This window comes from Alosa alosa, chromosome 22, assembly GCF_017589495.1.
Source record: "Alosa alosa isolate M-15738 ecotype Scorff River chromosome 22, AALO_Geno_1.1, whole genome shotgun sequence".
Lineage (NCBI taxonomy): Eukaryota > Metazoa > Chordata > Actinopteri > Clupeiformes > Clupeidae > Alosa > Alosa alosa.
Genome location: NC_063210.1, coordinates 22021885 through 22043761, shown reverse-complemented (window position 1 = coordinate 22043761; position 21877 = coordinate 22021885). Strand labels below are relative to the sequence as shown.

The 21877-nt window shown below is 43.3% G+C and overlaps 1 protein-coding gene across 1 annotated transcript in view; it reads left to right on the top strand.

Moving 5' to 3' along the window:
- ank3b (ankyrin 3b) overlaps positions 1-21877 on the top strand; it is a 146241-nt gene that overhangs the window by 96853 nt on the left and 27511 nt on the right. The window contains 6 exon segments of the mRNA XM_048232654.1: positions 5358-5460; positions 7549-7655; positions 10157-10381; positions 14919-15073; positions 19173-19384; positions 20396-20648. Of these exon segments, the coding sequence (XP_048088611.1) occupies positions 5358-5460; positions 7549-7655; positions 10157-10381; positions 14919-15073; positions 19173-19384; positions 20396-20648 (1055 nt within the window).

The following is a 21877-nucleotide window of genomic DNA, read 5'->3' as shown; positions in this document are numbered from 1 at the left end:
TATACAGACACTCGAAAGCTTGTGTGTTTACTGACACTTCCTCAGGGTCAGAAGAGGTCAGATTGGGTCTGTCCATCTTTAGCTGACCCTCTCATCCGGAGTCCATACCTGCCTCACATGCAACAGCAGCGCTAACGCTAACGCTAGCTTGAGGCTTTCTAGCAGAGGAACTTTACTTGGTGTACAACAGCTTAGCCTGTTTACAGTCAGTGATGAGTCAGTGTAATATCAATGAGTTCAGTGACTGTAAGTAGTTTGTTTGATTGAAAGTAGCTTGCAAACATCAGGACTGACATCAGGTGGGGTCAGTTGCTGAGTCAGTGGTCCAGCAGTCTCACCAAGGAGCCACTTTGAGATTCTTGTGGAGAAACTACAGTGGTGATGAAAGAGATTACTTGGTAACCAAGCAGATGTAACTATCATAATATATACTAATACTTTGACTAGTACTTAAAATGTAGGCACTCCTACCCTCTAGTACTAGTTTTGAAAGATGCAGTGGCAATTCCTAGCTATGGTCCCCTGTGCACTGTAGCTTATATGTTATTCTATTGCTGTAGCTGTAACTCTGTAGCTTAAATGCTATTCTATGGCTGTAGCTGTAGCTCTGTAGCTTCTATGTTATTCTATTGCTAGCTGTAGCTCTGTAGCCTAAATGTTATTCTATTGCCATAAGTCACCTTAGATAAAAGTGCCAAATGTATAAGTAAATATAAAATGTAAGGATCCTTTTGCAGATGCTACACATTGATTGTACACACCATGAGTAGATGTCTTGTTACAGGCAATCTGTTCATGTAACAGAGCACACTAGCATAGATGCTGTGACAAGGTGTGCGCTTCCTCTTCTGCTAGTAGGCTAATTGACAGTTGGCAGTACAGCTGCTCCTAAATATGGTCCTTGGCCAGCAGCTGACAAGTAGACATTATGACAGGCCCTCGTAAAAATATTTTAGCACACCTTTTATCCCAGAGCTTACGCTCTCTATGTGAAGAGCGGAAAAGATGTCAGCCACGTTCTCGAAAAGAGGTCAAAGACAGACAACGGCAATCAATGGTGGAGCTAGTTTGAGTTGTTTTGTTTTCCTTCATTTCTTTATTCCTCTCTCTCTCTCTCTCTCTCTCTCTCTCTCTCTCGCTCTCTCTCTTTCTCTCTCTCTTCCTCTGTGTCACCATCACTTTTCTCAACTCTGTATCTACTGTATATTCATACTGTAGATTGGCTCCTAAAGTGTTGCATGTGTTGTCTATGCTGTTGAAAGGTAGGGGTCATGTTATGGCTAATGTTTAACACACACACACACACACACACACACACACACACACACACACACACACACAGCTGACTGTGGGAGCTAACTATCCCCCTCTTTGTCCCAGGGGAACATCTGATAATATCCAATTGTTTGACAGGGTAAACTCAATATCCAATCGTTGTGACAGGATGCACTCATTATCTAGCCGCCTGTAAAGGTGTCCTATTGAGTATACAAGCCATGCACGTGAACCATTCATGAGAACACAGGAAATTGGAGCGCCATTCAATGTCACTGCCTCAAGCATTGTCGGCGATGCGAACACGAAAGTTCACGCGGCAAGCCCTGTATGGGAGTTTGGGGCAGAGCCCTCTGGGTGTCCACTGCTGCTGTTCCAAATAAAGCTATGTCAAGGGATATTCCAACTCATGGAACGTCTCTCGGCCAATCAGAAACAAATAAATAGTTCCATAGAACCCAATTGTTGTATAAAGCTCTATATTTTGAGTTATGTACTGCTTGAAGATTATCTTAAAAGAGAAGTCTGGCAATTGTTCACATAGATCTCTCTGGGGCCATGTTCATGAGCCCCTTATGTTCATGCCTCCAGAGTGTATAGCACTGAAGCTGCCTGGCAGCTCTAGCTGTTGGCTGCAGCAACTCAAGCTAGGTAGAACCGAGTGTTTTCGGGGGGTGGGGGGGTCGTACCGACAGTACTCGGTAGTGATGGGCAGATGAAGCTTTGGTGAACCACTAAACCACAGCAGTGTGAAGCTAGCGACACTAATGAAAAAATCCAATATGGCTGCCACATGTAGATTTTTCAACATAAAAGTCCTTACCCAAACAGTATATGTAGCCAAAAATATTGGTTTGCTAAGGACTTTTATGTTGAAAAATGACAGTGTGGCGGCCATCTTTTTGCTTTTCACCTAGTGTCGCTAGGTTCACACTGCTGTGGTTCAGTGGTTCACCAAAGCTTCATTTGCCCATCACTAGTACTCGGTGACCTCTAGAAACAGAGATCTATGTGAAAAATTGTCAGAATTCCTCCTTTAACGATCTGCATTGTGTAAATGACACTATTGGGGCTAAGAACACTTTCCTGGAACTCAAACATCTCTTCCTGTCTCAACGCAGAGCGAAATCCAAATGCCTTGTTTGCCTTATTTCGACCCAGCCAATAGCCTGCTTGCATTTTCATGTGCTCTCTGATCGGACAGCAAATCAACCAGAGTCTTACTGGCAGGTCACATCATCCTTGGAGTGCATAATGTGGCTGCATGGAACTGTTTTGACTTGAAGGTAACACTTCATAAGCCTTTGGAAGACACTGATTTATACCTCACAACCAAAGATTCTAGAACAGAGCTCTGTTCTAGAACCTTTGCTCACAACTGTGAGACAGCAGCTGTGTCTCAAAACACATTGCATTCCACACAAAGTCAGACTTAACAGTCGCCTCTTCACATGTTATTTATTATGTAAATACAAGCATATGGGAGAATTCCTGAATCCTGTTCAATTACAACCAACACAGGACCAACGTGTGTGTTTTGCAAAAACAACCACATTATCAAATGCACACAGATGTAGACACATTTACAAATTCCTTTTAAGGAAAATGCTAACTTCTCTTCTCTATGCGTGCAATAACATTAGCCTAGCATTAGCCTAGCTTAGCATAATTCACTGGAGGTGTATTAGACCAGTTAGCCTATAGCCCCCTTTTAGCTACAGGCTAGCTATAGGCTAACTGTTGTAACCCACTTCCAGTAATTCTCCATGTCTGACGAGAAAGATAATGATGACGATGATGATGGTGATGATGAAGACGATGTTGATGCTGATTCCCTGCCACATCAGAGAGCACAAGCTTGATGCAAACAAAGCAAAGAGAGAGTCATCCAGTATCACGTTGCCACACCTGCTCTAGCTCCTCTCCAGTCCGCTGCTTTCAATCTCTCTCTCTCTTTTTCCTCTCCTCCACCTCTCTCCCTCCTCCCCTCTCACCCCACCCCACCCCACACCACCCCATTCTGACCGTATTGCCTGCCTACGCTAGTCCTAAAGTCAGGTAAGAGGGCATGGTGCTGTTCTAGTTGTGTTCTATAACCCCCCCGCCCTGGTCATTGCAGTCTCCATGGTAACATGTTTCGTGGTGTGTTGCTACCCCTCTACGCCAGTTCATCTGACTGAAAAGACAAAAATCTTTGTGGAGGCTCTCTGTTGTCGTTGTTCTTCTTGTCATCGTTGTTGTTGTTGTTGTTGTTGTTGTTGTTGTTGTTGGTTTATGTGTTATTTAAGCATTGCATTTTGAGTTCTTTCTGTGGAGTGCGCCAATTTTGATTGTGGTTTGTTTTTTGTGTGTGACATTTTTTTTTTGTGCTCAGATTTAATGCTAATGTTATCTGATTTGGATTAAGTTTTTGTTGCTTGGTGGTGTCTCCTTTGCTCAGTCAGTGAAGTGTTGACAAAGGCATGTTGTTGTTTTTTATGGTGTTGTTATTTATTGTATTATAAGCATTATTCTTGTCGTTGCTTGGTGTGTTATGCGCAGTGCACAGTTTCTCAGTGTGGCTTATTTTGGAATGATACTGGAATGCCTCACCATGTTGCCTCCAGGGATAACTTCACTAACTGGAAGAAAAGAATCGACAAAGTTTCTTTGTTAATAGGATCTTTGAGTCTTTAGTTTGTTCAGTTGACTTACTACTTCCTGATTTACTTAAAAAGGACCAGTCCTGTTAATGCCCACTGTTGTTCCCATAGTTTATGTGTATTTTGCTAGTTAACACCCAAAAACCTTGAATGTGTGACTGATACATTTAGTAGTAAAGATCTGTGAGGATATTATGTTTTATTGGGCGTTAGTAGTGCAGAGTCTAAGGAGCTGGGCTAGCATACAGTAGTGAAAAGTTGTGGGTTCAGTTCACAGTCTCCACCATTATGCCCATGAGCAAGGCACTTAAACCCTGGCCCTTGTAATATAATTGACACGTAAGTCACTTTGGATTTTAAAAAAAGTCTGTAAATGAATAAATGTAAATATTATGAGTCCAAAAACTTTTGTAGAAGTCTTGTAGAAAAAAAAGACCCAGTAGGTGTGTCTTAGATATACATCTAGAGCTGTCTGTATTGGTTAAAGAGTGTCCTCACTGTTATGAGGACTGTAGGCGAAAGCCATGCAGAGAGTTCCAGCTAACCCTTGAGCCCTTACTCGCGTGTTTACTCCAGACGTGGATCCCACCCTTCCCACCCCTCACCGCCCCAAATGCGTCAGGGTCCTGTGTTAATTACGAGCACAGCCTCGCTCCTTCCAAAAGCACCCCAACTGCAAATAGAAATCTATTTGCGTCCCTGCGCTCCCCAACCCCTTTGCTCAGAGAATCGTTGATACACCGTCCCCACCAGTTGGTCTCTCTCACAACTGTTTTCGCTTTTCAAAAATGCAAATGTCATTTTTTGGAGCGCAGATCAAAAAGGTGATATTTGCATTGGTTTCATCCTTCTCACTGACTTCCCGGTCCCCGTTTTACTGTCTGTTGATTGGAGGGAAAGACCATTCTTTTAGTCATCTTCTTAGTCATCTTCTACATCAAATGCTCCTCACTCTCCCAACTCCTTCAAAGAAATGGTTCCACTTTTTCAGTGTCATTCTCTTTCATGTTCTCTCAGACCGAAAAGAAAATAAAAGTCCATGCATACTTCCTCCATTATCAGTGATCATTCTGTGCATCTTGTGCCGTGAGGGTTTTTTTGTTTGTGTTTGTGACTTGTTCACTTGCTCCCTGGAGGTTGCATGCAGTAATCGCCGTGTTTTTGTTTGTGTTTCTTTGTTTGTTTGTTTGTTTGTGTGTGTGGTGTGTGTTTCTTTCTTTCTTTCTTTCTTTCTCTCTGTTCATCTCATCATCACCACCCCTGCCCCTTCCATAACCGTCCCCTGCACTGCCCACCCCTTCCCACTGACCGCCCTGCCCTGCCCTGCCCCCCCTGGCCCCACCCTCACCCCCTGCACCCTGCCCATCCCACAACCCCCGTCCGGCTCTCGCCCCTGTCCTCCCTGCTGTGCGCGGTGTGCTAACGTGTAAACTACACCAGCCTCCGCTCCTTCAGTTCGGACAGGTCCAACACACTCAACAGGAGCTCTTTCACCCGGGACAGCATGATGATCGAAGAGATCCTGGCCCCCACCAAGGAGACGGTAAACCCCCCCACACACACACACACACACACACACACACACACAGCCACACATACACACACTCACACACGTCATACACACAGACACACACACACACAGACACACACACACACACACACACACACACACACACACACACACACACACACACACACACACACACACACACACACACACACACACACCCAACACCTCCAACTACAACTACAACTTACTCAAACGGAACACAACCTTTCCTCGAACTGTGGCTCAAGGACATGAGTCCCATTCAGACAAGCTACTGGAGGTGTCAGATGTGCTGTCTACACCTCCATGGCTTGTGGCTTATTCAAGTGAAGCGCTTGATGGAGGACTAATGTTGACAAATGCTGCCGCTGCTGCTGCTGATGATGGCTGAGAAATCCTACAAGAAATCATAGACATATGTACACGTGTGCATGTCTGTGGAGGAAATGACTGTGGTGTAACAGGAAAGTCATCATTTAGAATGTTTTAATAGTCTGCTGTCAGAAGTTTGTTGAGAACTGAAGTTGATACCCTGAAGTTTGTTGAGAACAGAAGTTAATACCCTGAAGTGAACGAAAGTTGCCTAGAGGAATAGTGACCTAGCAGATTAACTTTGTCATGGGCCAGTTTCCCGTTCATGGATTAAGCCTTTTTTTTGAGACTAAAAGAAATACTACACAAAAACTCTTTTAAAACGTAAACACAATCCGCATATGCAGGCAACTGTTTTGTTTGTATGTTTGTATGTTTTCTGATGGTTCATTAAAAGACTGATGGCCTCTGACATGCTGCAGTTGTCGCTAAATATATGTGTTCCCTCATAATAGAATGGGTACGCCCCCCTCCCTCTAAAACAGGGTGATCTTGGCATACGTCATGTCATAGTATCTTACAGAAATGAATGGACGCAAGCCATGATTGCCTTTAGATTTATAGACGGACACTACCTCTTCATCTGTAGAGGTCATCTGCTGATATCTCAATCACACCTGATGGACAGCCTGGGGAGTTTGCCAGTGGTTCTCTGGTTTGTGTCCCTCCAAAGCAGCTTGGCAGTCTTCTCAGCGAGACTTTGCCTGTATATGAGTGTGTGTGTGTGTGTGTGTTGAAGGACTTTTCTCTTGTTTTTTTTTTGTTTCGTTTTCAAATGCTTCAGGGTCTCTGTAAAGAGACGCCTGTCCATCTTGAGCGCCATAATAAGGTACAGGACACACAAGACACCCCCTCCCCTCCCCTCCCTCCTCCCCATTTAGCTCCCTCTCCATGTGGCACAGATGAGGGCAAAACCACACACTTTGCCAGAGTGCATCATCAGCCAGCTTGATCCCTCCACTCCACTCCTAGGAGTTAATGCCTTAGGTCTATTTGTTTGACTTCGTTAGCTCTTTTAGCGTTTGTTAGCAGCACTTCTCCTTTAGATTGCATTGCGATGTTCACCAATGCAGTTTTTTTTTTCCACTGAAATGATCCACCCCCATCATTGTCACCTTATTGGCTGTTAAGTTTGAGGCTGTTAAGTTTGTTTGCTTCTAGAACCTTTTTTTCCCTATAAGTTCTGGATGCTACAGGCATGTGCAGTGAGAATGCGCTGTTCCCTCAGATAATGTGTGTGTGTGTGTGTGTGTGTGTGTGTGTGTGTGTGTGTGTGTGTGTGTGTGTGTGTGTGTGTGTGTGTGTGTGTGTGTGTGTGTGTGAGTGAGTGTGTGGGACACTATAATAAGCTACCCATTTACATTTCAAGAATGTGCTCGTTTAATGCAGGGGTCAAGCCATCCTATGTTACATTACACTTAAACAGATACACACCAAGCCCACCAAAATACCCGACCCACTCACACACACACTTTATGACAGATAGTTACTATTACACACTCTCTCTCTTTCAAAAACTCTCACACACATACACATACAAACTATAACGTACATAATTGAACACATGCAATAGCACAATTAGCTGTAAACTCATGTAAACACATGCAGTACACACACACACACACACACACACACACACACACACACACACACACACACACACACACACACACACACACATATTCACTCAGCATGTTCTCTGCCCCATAGCATCTTGCGGCAGCCAGGGAACACGACACGGACTCTCTGAGGAGGTACAGCTGGGCAGCAGACACACTGGACAATGTCAACCTGGTCTCCAGTCCTGTCCACTCAGGGTAAGTGTGTGTGTGTGTGTGTGTGTGTGTGTGTGTGTGTGTGTGTGTGTGTGTGTGTGTGTGTGTGTGTGTGTGTGTGTGTGTGTGTGTGTGTGTGTGTATGTGCCTGTGTGTATTATTTCACTATGTGTATTGTTTCACAAACCTGTGATTTTCCACCAAAGATTTATCTTTATCTTTCAACAAGTTACCCATCAACTCCTCTCTATCATCCTCCAGTGTTTTCTTTATAATCTTTCCTCTCTCCAATCCTGAGTACAGTTTTATCCCATGACATCTCTCTCTCTCTCTCTCTCTCACACACTCAGTCTCTCTCTCATTCACTCTCTCTCACTCGGTCTCTCTCTCTCTCTCTCTCTCTCTCTCACTCAGTCTCTCTCTCTTTCACTTTCTCTCTCTCTCTCTCTCTCTGGTCTGTCGACGGTCATCTCTCATGTTGACTGCAGAGCTAGAGGCATGCAGTGTTTACGTTGACCGTTTATGCCTTATGTTGTTTACCTCTAGTGCGGTGAAGTGAAGCTCTCTCTCTCTCTCTCTCTCTCTCCCTGGTGTTCTAGCGTTCATTTATTCATTTGTTTTGGTTTCTTCTCCTACAGCTTCTCCTCTCCTCTTCCTCAGTATGACTCCAGGTGACCCTCCTGTGCTCACGGTTTTCTCTTTGCATCTCTTTTCTTTTTTTCTTCTTCTCTCGTTTATTCCTCTCTCTCTCTCTCGTTTTTTTTCTCTCACTTTCTTTTATTGTTTTTGTCTGTGCTTGTTTTCATCTGTGAGATGCCTCACAATAATGACACGTTCGACAGAGACTAGGCACACATCTGCACCAAGATGTTTCTGCCCTTCACGGTGATAGAGTTAACGCTACAAGTGCTAGATTATAGCTACTAGAACTGCCGAAGCGGCCATTTTGACCCTTTGATTTTAAACTCTATATTCAACTGTTTTTCTTTTTAAACAGTCATCTTTTTTAAAGACAATTAAACTGTCAAAACGACCCTTCGTGGCGGCAGTTCTAGTGTTAACAGAAGGAGCCAGGCCTTCATTTGTTCAGAAAGCAGAAGTAAAATATTTAATATAGATAATCCCACAGAGATTGAGTTCAGTTCCTTCATTTCTAAACTTTTAACCTCGTTGTTGTCCGCAGCATGGACAGGACAGCAGCTTAGACAGATTCTCGGTCAAGAATAAAGGAGTGTTTTGTGTTCTGATAAACATGAGGTTTTTATTTTTAGATACTAATTTTCTTAGAACGCTCTAGGCCTTTAGCACTGTTCCTGTTCCACGCACTGCAGTGGTTATGTTTCAAACAAAGATCCATGCTGCAGATACATTTGGCTATGGTCACCCATCTGACTGGTTAGGCTTCTGTTAGCACAGGCTCTTATTCACTAACCTCTGTGCGCATCTAGTCACAGAGAATTAGCACCCCGTTCAAGACAATCGGTAACATTATCCTCTACTTAAATAAAGTGTTGCATTGTAAGGTAGAACTGGAAATAGACAACCACAAAATGTCTTTTTTAATGCCAGGTTAAAAGTTCATATTTTAATACAAGTAACTGATATGCCTAATTCATATTATCAGATGACATAAAGTACATACTGTAGTGAGTATTGTCTTAAGGCACATGTGATTTTGCAGTAAATGGTTAAATATAAGAAAGAAATTCAAGCAAAAATTACTTTTTTTAATTGAAGAGCAGTTCAAGCACAAATGATGTGCGTTCACGCGGTTGATGAATGAGACATATTAATTGCGATGAGATGACAACCTGTAGAATGGAATCTGATCGATATGTCAGAGGGGCATTCTCGAACTGACCACACTCCACCAGTCTTTTTCACACTCCTGATTGGTTGAGGCACGGAATGTCATTCTCCCACTCTATGAGAATTCTATGTGTTATTCAGTAACTCCAGAAGATATTGACCACCAGTGTAATATTGACCACCTCTCTCGCTATGAGTGTTCTTTCCTGGCAGTGTTCACAGACAGTAACGACTAACTGTGGTCTGGTTTAACCCACAGCTGTGTTTGACCATGGTGTTTCTTAACAAATGTCTCATCCATGTTTTGGTTTATGCTGAGTGAAAACATGTTTGTGTCTAAATTTGAACTAACTGCCAGGTCAGATGATTCATAGGCAATTCCATCTCTTTTCTCTCCCCTACTCACACACACTCTCTTCCTCCTGGATGTGTTTCAGTGTGTGTGTGTGTGTGTGTGTTTTCTTATAGTCACAGCATGGGAAAGGTCATCATTGATAGCCACAGAGGCAGGGCAACCTGCTTACCTTTTCAATGTCACCACTGACTTGTATTTTTTATACTGTCTTTTTGTCTACCACAACCTCTCCTCTCTTTTTCTGTCTGTTCCCCTCTCTCTCTCTCTCTCTCTCTCTCTCTCTTTCTGTCTGTATATCCTCCTATTTGTCTTCCTCTCTTCATCTTTTCTCTTCCCTCCCTCCTCTTCTATCCCTCCTTCCTTCCCTTCTTGTCTCCAGGTTCCTGGTCAGTTTCATGGTGGACGCGCGCGGAGGCTCCATGCGCGGTAGCCGCCACAACGGCATGCGCATCATCATCCCGCCGCGCAAGTGCACGGCGCCCACGCGCATCACCTGCCGTCTGGTCAAGCGCCACAAGCTGGCCTCTCCGCCGCCCATGGTCGAGGGCGAAGGCCTTGCCAGCCGCCTGGTCGAGGTGGGCCCAGCGGGAGCGCAGTTTCTGGGGTGAGTCTCTCCAGCCGACTCCCCTGTCTCTGGTGGTGTCGTCTTTTTTGGGTCCTCTTGCTTCTCGCCCCCCCCCCCCCCCAACCTCTCTTCTTTACTTGAGCACTTCTACAGTCATGCTTTATCTCTTACGTTCATTCCCATAGATGCCCCCGCCACACACACACACGCCTACCATGCGAAAGTTCTTTTCTTTGGATAGGCAGGTGCTGTTTCAAAGAGCACTAAGATCCCCCTGCCCCACCCCCTTTTTTTTGTAATCATATTAGCAGACACAGATGCCCGCTAGCGCTAGTTTCTGTTGCCTTTTTGTTTGTGTAGCTTCCTGCATCCATCTTAGCGGTCTTAGATGATGATAGATGTAGTCCATATAGTTTCACACTACACTACAGAAGCTATAGCACCTTTTTAGAGAAACTTAAAGCTGAGCTGAATGAAACTACAAACACTGAGATATTATGAAGTTTACTCGGAAGTTACATTAACTTCCCGAAGCAGATGAGAGGGTTGAGTGCAGGTATTTAGTTCCTCTATCAGCCTCCCCTCAGAAAGACTCTCAGATGCCTGCTGATTCCGGTCTGGTCTAGTCTGGTCTGGCAAGGCTCTGGCCCTGACTCGGCCCAAATTCGGTCCGAATGACCCAGGGATCCTGTACAGGCCAGATCCGCTCCTGAGCAGAGGTGGAGAAGTCCTGCTGCGGCAAGTGAAAGTCGTACTGTGTATCGGTTCTACCTGTGCACTATCTACCTGTGCACTTGACACCTACCTGGCTGAGAGAAGTTGTGCTCATCAGAGAATTAGCTGGGAAAGTGACATGGTTGGAACAAATATGTCGTCAGGACTTTTACTCTCTGAAGCCGGAGTTTTTCACCTCTGCTCCCAGGTCGGCTGGTACTTTGAGACGACGTTCCCTGCAGGAATGACAGCTGTGTTCTCTATCTCCCTCCCTCTCTCTTTGTCTCTCCCACCTCTTCCTCCTCCACCTCTTCCTCCTCCTCCTCTTCCTCCTCCTCCTCCTTCTACTCATGCTGCCACTCAGTAAGCTCCACCTGCCTCGCAATCTCCCATCCCTCAGTGATGGCGAGAGGCTGGTTAGCCGAATCCTTCAGCTCGGCCCCCGAGGAACAAAATTTATTGGGTAGGACTGTATGTTTAGAAACAAGGAGATGCCCACCCGCCTTCGCAAATTTTTGTTTTAAGTGCTGCTGTTCTTCTCCTTATTATGATTATTCTAATCATACTCTATTTTTATTGTTTATTTATCGTTTAATTTACTTTATTTAAGTTGGCGTCACCTCCTTCATGGGTTCGGTTTCAAGCTTTCAGTGGACTGCAAGAGGGCCTCTGAAAGCTGACCCAGATGGGTTGGCTGACCTTGGCTGCGATTCCTGGACTTGCGCTTTTGCAGGGCATGATGGACCCATCCCACTATCATGTTATGGCTACCATCCTCTTTTTACTTTTAGAGAGATTGTTTTTGATTTGATGCTCATGTTTTATTTGTTTTGGATGGTGGGGTTTGGAGGCAGGTAGGGAGGCTTTCTCTGTGCAAAACTAGAAGAAGTTATTGTGTTGTGTCGAACTTCCTTACTGTAGTTTTCCTTTACGACTGAAATTTTGGAAAAACTTTGCTGAAACATTTTGACGTAGGCTTTCTTGACAATCTAACCGTAGAGCTCGATTTTTAACGGGGCCATGAGTGGGGCCTTTGCATTTGCTCTCCGAAAACAGTGTGCCCTGTCTCCCATGGCAACACTGAAAAAACATTTACCCAAGTTTGGCATTCCGCTGTCTCTGGAAGCACGGGGAAGGTGTTCACTGTCGCGCACACAGCTGATCTATACCACCTACTCCTTTAGCACACTTACAGTCATTAATATTCATACCGTTCAATTGGCCATTTCTTCTCTGTCAGTTAATTCAATCAAGTTCATGTTATCAGTTGACGTTATTGACGACAGCATCAAAGCTGCTCGTTTTTTTTTGCACAGATTGTTCATGCCATTACGTCCCAGTTCAATGTCACAGGGAAGCCATCAATTACGTAACACATTGGCACTTTTCCTCTGTCTCGTTCCTCAAATGAACAGCAGCTCCCATCCTGCCACTGTCGATTAGTTACTCATGAATAAACCCAATTAGTGTTTTAGCCATCGTAACTCATACTGTGGAGTGCATCACGAATAGATCGAATTTGTCTTTTGAAATTTGACAATAGTCGACTCAGCATACCTTCGCTTACAGTACCTTTCTGCACAGCTGAAGAAAACATGGGGCTCTGTTTACTCAACCTCAGAGGGTTTACACAGGGCTCTCTCCTTTGCTCTTTCTCTCTCTTTCTCTCTCTTTCTCTCTCTCTGTCTCTCTCTCTGTCTCACGCTTGTCCGCCACGGAAGCTGTGAAATCCACCTCTCGTGAAAGAGAACAGAACAGCATGTTCTCGTCGCTGCTCACGCGGCCAAACAGTATCCCGGATCAGACTCTGTGGCCTGTGTTTCACAGTGTTAGAGAGGGAGGGTTTATGAGCCATCATATCTGCCTCTGTGCCATAATCTCCTTTTATTAGCGGAATAAAAACGTAATGTGGTTTCAGAGGATTTGTGCAGTTACACCCTCTCTGCATCCACAGTTTTATGTGGCAGGGATGCTAGGCTACGGTGTACTGCTGATCCCACACTGAAGAACTGAGGGATGCTACGCTGTACTCAGGGGGCAGGATGTGGAGGGTTAGCTTAGTTAGCATTCCATTAGTTAGCCAGTTAGCATTCCAGCAGGCCGCCACCATCTTTAAAAATGCCGCCCGACATGTGCTCAATTCTGGCCCCATTTAAACAAATAAGCCAATTAAATTCTGCATTTCCGATGGCCTCAAATTATGTCAGTCTGGATTGGCTGATCCTCCTAGCAGGAAATTGCCATCTTAACCACCGATTCATGACATGCCACGTCATTTTACAATGTTTCAATCTGTAAGGTGTCACCTACAGTAATTGGCTAACTCTAGATGGTGCTGGAAATATACTGTGACAGCCATTTTTTTAAAAAGGATATATGCGGTGAATTTTGAACATTTTTAGCTGAAGTAGCAAGCCTAGCATGGGCCACTGAAATGACCAGGGGGTACTTCCACCCTCTATCCAGTTCTATATAATACCTCCATGGTTGTACTACTGATCCAACGGACTCCATTTTGGATTTCCTTCCTACTGGTCAATCAACTTCCTGTTTACACTGTACACAGTAGGCTATGACAGAAAATGACAGAAGTTTACTAGCCATTCAGTTAATAGTAGGCTATTTCTAAATGAACATAGCTTAAGTTATCTAACCAGGTAACTGTTAGATCATCGGTAACATCAGTTGCTTGATTAAGGTTAAGAACGTTTTAAACCCTTTTCCTGTTTGCTGGAGGTAGTGACACACAGCATTTTCATAAAGTCGGTCTACGTTACCATGAGACGAGGTCCTGAAGACAATGACTATAGAAAAAATACATATTTACCAATGTTTTAACGTAAACAGGAAGTTGATATGCCAGTACAAGTGAATCCAAAATGGAGTCTTGCACAGAGCCTAGTCAAGTCAAGTCAACTTTATTTATATAGCGCATTTCATACATAGAAGTCATTCAATGTGCTTTACATAAACAAAAGCAAACCGGATGATAAAAGCATAGAGCCTATACTGATATGAGGAACAGTGTGTCCATCCTAATCCTGGCGCAGTGAGCTGCCTGCAACAACAGTGGCGCTCGGGGAGCAGTGTAGGCTGCAGTGTATGCTATATGGGTGGTGCAGGAGCAGGGTTTTAATATACTGCTAATAATTTGTAACTGACTTTGGAATTTGGTTCTGGCTGATGCCATCACTCTAGCAGTAGGCATACAAAACAATTTAAAGACTACATACAACATGAAATATATTAAAATATAATATGAAATGTAGACAGTGCAACACAATGTGTGTGTGTGTAGTCTATCTCAAGTTAAGTTTCAGACAGATGGTATTAGATGGTATGTAATTGTGGGCAGTGGTGAAGAATGAGTCATTCTTTCATTGGCCTCTTTGGATGTTTCATTGGAGATGTAAGAGGGTTTGAAATTGTAGGGCTTATTTTCCCAGTGAGATTTCTCTGAACTTGTGTGCACAACCGCTCTTGTGTGGATGTGTCCATTGACATCCCACAATTATCATCAGTGCAAGCAAGCTTCTCTCTCCATCCCCATTCCCAAATCATGGATATCTATTACTTTTTGGATATGTGTGTGTGTGTGTGTCCGTGTGTGTGTGGGTTGTGTGTGTGTGTGAGAGAGAGAGAGAGAGAAACTGTGTATGTGTATACATATGCTGTATGAGTATCTCTCTGTGTATGTGTGTCTGTGTGTGTGTGTGTGAGATAGAGAGAGAGAGAGTGAGAGACTATGTATGCATATGATGTATGAATATCTGTGTGTGTGTGTGTGTGTGTGTATGTGTGTGTGTTTGTGCTTGTATATGTGTGTTCACTTACACCCCTTTGCTGTGTCCCCCCGACGCAGGCCGGTGATTGTGGAGATCCCCCACTTCGGCTCCATGCGGGGCGAGGAGCGCGAGCTCATCCTGCTGCGCAGCGAGAACGGCGAGACCTGGAAGGAGCACCAGTACGACTGCAAGATCGAGGACCTCAACCAGCTGCTCAACGGCATGGATGAAGGTACGCGCGGCGCGTCTGGTTGGGTGCTAGTGTGTGGAGGGCCTGTCAGTTGCCTCCTGTTTTCTTCTCTTATTGCCTCCTTACACCAAACAACTTTAACAAGATTTGGGAAAGATTCTTGAAAGATTGTAGTCTTTTAACTAATGCCCCCCATTCAAGCTTTACTCAAAAGACTACAATGTTTCAAGAATCTTTCCCAAATCTTGTCAAAGTTGTTTAGTGTAAGGAGGCCATTAGCTGGCCTGGAAAAGCATGTGTCACGTTTTTATTTCTGTTTTGCGCCTCACTCAGAGAGTGCAGTCAAAGCACGCGCACATCCTACTGTCTCTTTGAAACTGGGAGCAGGACTAAAGGTGAACAAGTAACAAGTAAAACAAAAGTCCGCTACCACCAGTATATTCTCCCAATAGTTTCATTTAATTACGGGACGTTTCGGGCCTTTCAACCCTGTGTCCCAATGGTCAAGCTTTTCTTTAGTCACTGAAATGGACAAGCTGAAGGTGGAGAAAGCATCTGTATTCGTGATATGTGGGCATCGATTGTGCCTTCAAGCTCAAAAAGTTTAATATTTCCAGTACACTGTACTATCAATGTCTGATTTCAATACCTTATAGCCTTCCAATAGATTCGGTGTGTAATTATTGTTCGGGAGCAAAACATTTTTGACAATTGTAATATAGCTTTAGGCCAAACACACGTATTTCACATGGACTAATTAAGCACCTCTCATACTGTAGATTGAAAAATGTAACTGCTTCATCTCTCAGAGGTGTCTCAGATGCTCGATGCAGTCCCTGAGAACTAGCCTGGAAAATCCAGACCATGATAATCTAGAAAGATTAAGGATCTGGCCACGAATAATGAAAATGGCCCAACTCAAGGGGCGACACCAAGCATGCGATGCAAGGGGTAAAAGTAACGTGCATCATTGCTCATTGCCAGAGTGTCAAGTGTCAGAGAATTCAATTGTGCTTTTGCGAGAACTCTGGAATTTCCAGGGTACCTGAGAACCAGGCCTGACCATGACAACGTCACGGTCATCAGTGTATTGTTTAGAGAGTCAGTCACCCAGGGCCTGCACATTCTGGAGCATGTGTGGGCAGTGCATATGTTTGTTATGACAGTGTCCAGCATTCCTGAATCTCGATGTGCGGCTTCAGAAGTAAACCTTTCCTTCTCCTCCATTTTGACATAAACCACACAGCATCACTTTTTTTTCCCAGGCTCATGAAAGGAAAGCAAAATTCCTGGTATTAAACAGAAATTTTCCATCCCCCCAAACACACACACACACACACACACACACACACACATGCACTCACTCACTCAGATGGGGATTTGAATTTTCCATCTTTCTCCTCCTGTCAAATTCATCACCGTGTCAGCTGGAGCAGAAATGGTGTTTGCCATCCAACTCAGAAACATGCAGAGACCAAGTAGTCTTGCTTTTTATGTGCTCAGTGCTGGCATCTCAAGCAAAGAGATTGTTCCATCTGTTTGGTGTGAGTTTATACAAACCATTAAGTGACAGGATATGTGCTCGTCTAGGTTTTTTGTTAGATGAAACAATGACGAGGTCCAAGTATTTTGTTCAAACAGTGCTGGTCCACAGACTGCTGCGGATGTACTGGACTTAGAGATTGAGACAGTACACTGTTTCTCCGTGCTGATATCTCTGTCCATCTGTTTTTAACTTGATCAGGTATTGTTTATAAAATGTTCTTGTGTTTAAAAGAGATATGGTGGCTATTTATTCACTCGTCATTGATCATTTTGAGAAGCAGTATCCGATAATGATAAGAGTCTAAGCTGGCAGGTCGAGATATACGCCTGCGTCAAACAAACATCTGATTCAACTCATGGTGTTTGTAGTTGGCCCAATGTCTGGCAGTCGATATTTGTATGAGTACAACTAAGCTTTTAGTTTCCCTTTTGTCTATCTTTCAAAAGTGTTAGTTGTGCAAGGACCTTGGTCAGAATTTGACTGTGAAACAAACATCTGAGTCAAATCACAAATCCACTCGTGTTTCCTGTGTTTTTCCTGAGCAGAGGAACCGGATGTGCAAGACTAGCTCTTTTGTGTCTCCTTCTGGGGTTTTGGGCTGGTGTCCCGATTCCCAACCTTGTCATCAGGTCACCTGGTCACCTGGGGATTTGAAAAAATATGAAAACACACAAATATTTAGATACAGACTTGACCCTTGACCCTTGGACCCTGAACAAACTGATCAACATCTTGGACAATGAGTGTCACCCACTCCACAGCACTATTGTTAAACAGAAGAGCCTGATCAGCTGGAGACTTCGCTCACTGCCTTGCACAACTGACAGACTGAGAAAGTCATTTGTCCCCAGGGCCATTGAACTGTTCAATGCCTCACTTAAGGGAAGAGGAGAAATAGACTTCTCTGCATAGTCTGTCTGCCTCTTCATCCCTCCATGTTTGGTACTGTCTGTCCACTAGCCACTTGTACCACTGTCTTTATGCCTCACTGTTTTGCGTGCTATATTAGCACATTAGCACATATGCATAACCCTCTCCATGCCACAGCCGAACTGTGGCCACACTTATACATTTTCTTAAATAGTTAAATATATAGATATATAGACTTTACTTTACTTTTATTTCTGCATTGTTGCACTGTTGACTTACTCATTTGCACTATCACCATGACCACTATCACCATTGCACTACCACCATGACACTCATTCACACAGAGCACCTTAGAGCACCTTTACCATACCTTACTATGCACAGAGAATCACAGGCTCAGTCCCTGCCTCAGTCATTGCAAGCGCCTCTGATTTATTAATCACCACTATGTGGATACTGTTTTTAGAATTGATTTAGATTAAGTGTTAGTATAATTTGTAATTTTGTTATTTGTATTCTAGTATATTTTTATATATTGTATTAAGTGTTAGTATAATTTGTATTTTAGTATATTTAGCATATTCTTTATCTTCTACTGTCCTTACTCCTTAGTTGTGTTTTTATATTATATACTTTAATTACTCTTCTGCTGTTAAAGAATGTGTTTGTCTTGTATGTATGCTGCTGAGACCTTGAATTTCCCCTGGGGATCAATAAAGTATCTATCTATCTATCTATCTATCTACTTGCAAACATTAAAAGAAAGTGGCACACTCCACCAATGTGTCCTCCCAGAACTGGAAAGATGCACAAATAAACTTTTTTTCTTCTGCTATATCTTTGCTAATGCACCAGTATTTTTTGCAGTGTATCAGTACTAGAAAGGTAGGGGGTCTATCATGAAACACTACCTTAAAAAAAATCAGTGTTATCAGTGCTTTTTGAATGACAATGTTTAAATAAAACGGAAGCTAGCTGCTACACCAGGCACGTAACTGAAGTGTTCCGTTCGCGTTGCGTCTGCTGCAACAGTTCGCTTCCACTATAATCAATGGAAGTAGCTACACCAGACGTGGTAGCAGCGCCTGTGTTTGAAAAAAAATTGACCAGTTTTCTGGATTTTACGCGTCGCGAAAGGAGCGCCTAGTGTAGCTTCCCTGTAAGAGAGAGTGCTACAGTACAGTATGTGTGTGTGCAGTACTTTGGTTCCACACCCTGCCATAGGCTGCCATAGCCACAAAAGGTCACAACAAAGTATTGAGTAAAGGCTGTGAATACTTATGTACAAGTGATTTCTTTGTTTTTTATTTTAGATAAATGTGCAAAAATCTCAAACTTTTTTTAATTTGTTATTATGGGGTATTATGTGTAGAATTGTGAGGGGAAACAATAATTTAATCCATTTTGGAATAAGGCTGTAACATAACAAAATGTGGAAAAAATGAAGCGCTGAGAATACTTTCCGTATGCACTGCTTATTAGGTCTTTAATATAATATTGTTTCAGTATCAGTATTAGGATATTTATGGAAGGTGTCATTATCAAAGTCATAACTCTGGTATTGTGACAACGCTTTGTCCCATACCTGGTCTTCAGATCAAAGACACTTATGTTGGAGTTGGAGACATGCACGGCCAACTACACGTCTTGCTGTCTCTGTCTTGGCTAGCATCCAGCGTCTGGTCATCTCGTCTAAGTGCTCGTGCCACTCGTGTGTTTCCGCAGAGCTGGAGAGCGCCGAGGAGCTGGAGAGGAAGCGCATCTGCCGCATCATCACCAAGGACTTCCCGCAGTACTTCGCCGTGGTGTCGCGCATCAAGCAGGAGAGCAACCAGATGGGGCCCGAGGGCGGGCTGCTCACCAGCAAGACCATGCCGCTCGTCCAGGCCTCCTTCCCCGAGGGGGCGCTCACCAAGAAGATCAGAGTGGGACTGCAGGTCTGTACGCACCACACACACACTGATGGAGCTTTGGACTGGTACACTAAGGGCACGAGTATCTGCCAAATGCTTTCAAGCCACACTCTTAAAACGAACGTGTTGTCCCTATCTGGAGACAGAGATGTTTTTAAAAAAACAAACAACGCAAGTTGTATTGTTTTCATCGCAAGTTGTGTTACTTTCAACACAATATTGTGTAATAAATAAAAAAAGAGAACAGCACAGTTTGTGTTCTTTTTTTAATTTGTTACACAATATCTATCTGGACACAGAGATGTGTTAAAAACAACGCAAGTTGTGTTGTTTTCAACACATTCGTTTTAAGATATGATTTTCAAAATGTATGGTATTAAATTGTATAAGAATTGTTGACTTCCAACGCACTGGGTACCCATTTAGGTCTAGGCGGGTGTCCAGTGCATCAAAAGCTGTTTAAAAGGGTCATGCTCCTGTGCGGACCAAGAAAGTAATACCAGGCAATGGTAGAGACGTTGTTCTGCAGTAATACCAGGCAATGGTAGAGATGTTGTTCTGCAGTAATACCAGGCAATGGTAGAGACGTTGTTCTGCCTATTATAGCCTGTGTATCAGTTACACTGCATGATCTGTAATCTATAACGTTAGGCATATAGCATTCTGTGTCATCTTTTATATACTTTCTTATGGACATATACAGTATGTAGAGAACTCACTAGTGATGTAAAGGGCCGTTCACACCAAAATGATAACTTAAATGATAACTGCAAAAAAGTATCGCTCCAGCTAATACGAATGACAACATTCACACATAAACTATACCGATGATGGTGTGAAGAACGATATCGCCGGGGACACTTTCAGTTATCATTCTAGATATCGTTGTTGGTGTGAACTAAACTGATAGTCAGTTATCAGTTATCATTCTAGATATCGTTGTTGGTGTGAACTATACCGATAGTCAGTTATCAGTTATCATTCTAGATATCGTTGTTGGTGTGAACGGCCCTTAACGTGCTGCGTTCCCTCCAGGCCCAGCCGGTGCCAGATGAGGCGGTGAAGAAGATCCTGGGCAACAGAGCCACGTTCAGCCCCATCGTGACCGTCGAGCCCCGCCGCAGGAAGTTCCACAAGCCCATCACCATGACGATACCAGTCCCACCACTCTCGGGCGAAGGTGTTACCAACGGCTACAAGGGCGACTCCACCCCTTGCCTACGTCTTCTTTGCAGCATCACAGGCAAGTGGTTTTCAGTGGAAGGCAATATATTGGATAGGTGGGAAGGTCTTCAGATGATTCAGCGGTCAGCAGTTGTAATGGTCTCTGATCCTGGTCGATTCACCAACATCTCACAGTTACTGCACAGCTAGATCAATATCCTTAAACCCTCATAATGCAAAGATCTCCATAATTAGAGCAGTTTAAATCATGTATTGAACAGCAGTCTTTGCTCTGCACTGCAGTGGTTTAGGAAATCCCAATGCTGCTGTGCTCAGCCTCTCCTCATTCTCATCTCTCAGTTTAGTATAACCAAAGATCCTTGATTACTAGCTCCGCTTTAACCCTCTCTGGTATAACTGGGGGAAATTTCTATTCTATTCAGTGTAACTTGATGTAGTTCAGGTGTGAGTGAGTGGCAGTATTGTGATTGTGCATCCCTTAGCACTGTGTACTCAGATCAAATCAGATGGAAGAAGCCACTGTGGAAACCTCTCACCTAAGCACACGGCCCAAACCATATCCATAAATACATACAGCCATACAGTCTTGTGTACATACATACTTTACATACATGCATACATAGATACATACATACATACATACATGCATACAGCCAAACATATAACCGTATATACATACATACATACATACATGCATACATACAATACGCACAATATGTAATGCATACACACACACATACCGTATATACATACATACATGCATACAGCCAAACATATAACCGTATATACATACATACATGCATACAGCCAAACATATAACCGTATATACATACATACATGCATACAGCCAAACATATAACCGTATATACATACATACATGCATACAGCCAAACATATAACCGTATATACATACATACATACATACATGCATACATAGATACATACATACATGCATACATAGATACATACATACATACATGCATACAGCCAAACATATAACCGTATATACATACATACATGCATACAGCCAAACATATAACCGTATATACATACATACATGCATACATAGATACATACATACATACATGCATACAGCCAAACATATAACCGTATATACATACATACATGCATACAGCCAAACATATAACCGTATATACATACATACATACATGCATACATAGATACATACATACATACATACATACATACATGCATACAGCCAAACATATAACCGTATATACATACATACATACATGCATACAGCCAAACATATAACCGTATATACATACATACATGCATACAGCCAAACATATAACCGTATATACATACATA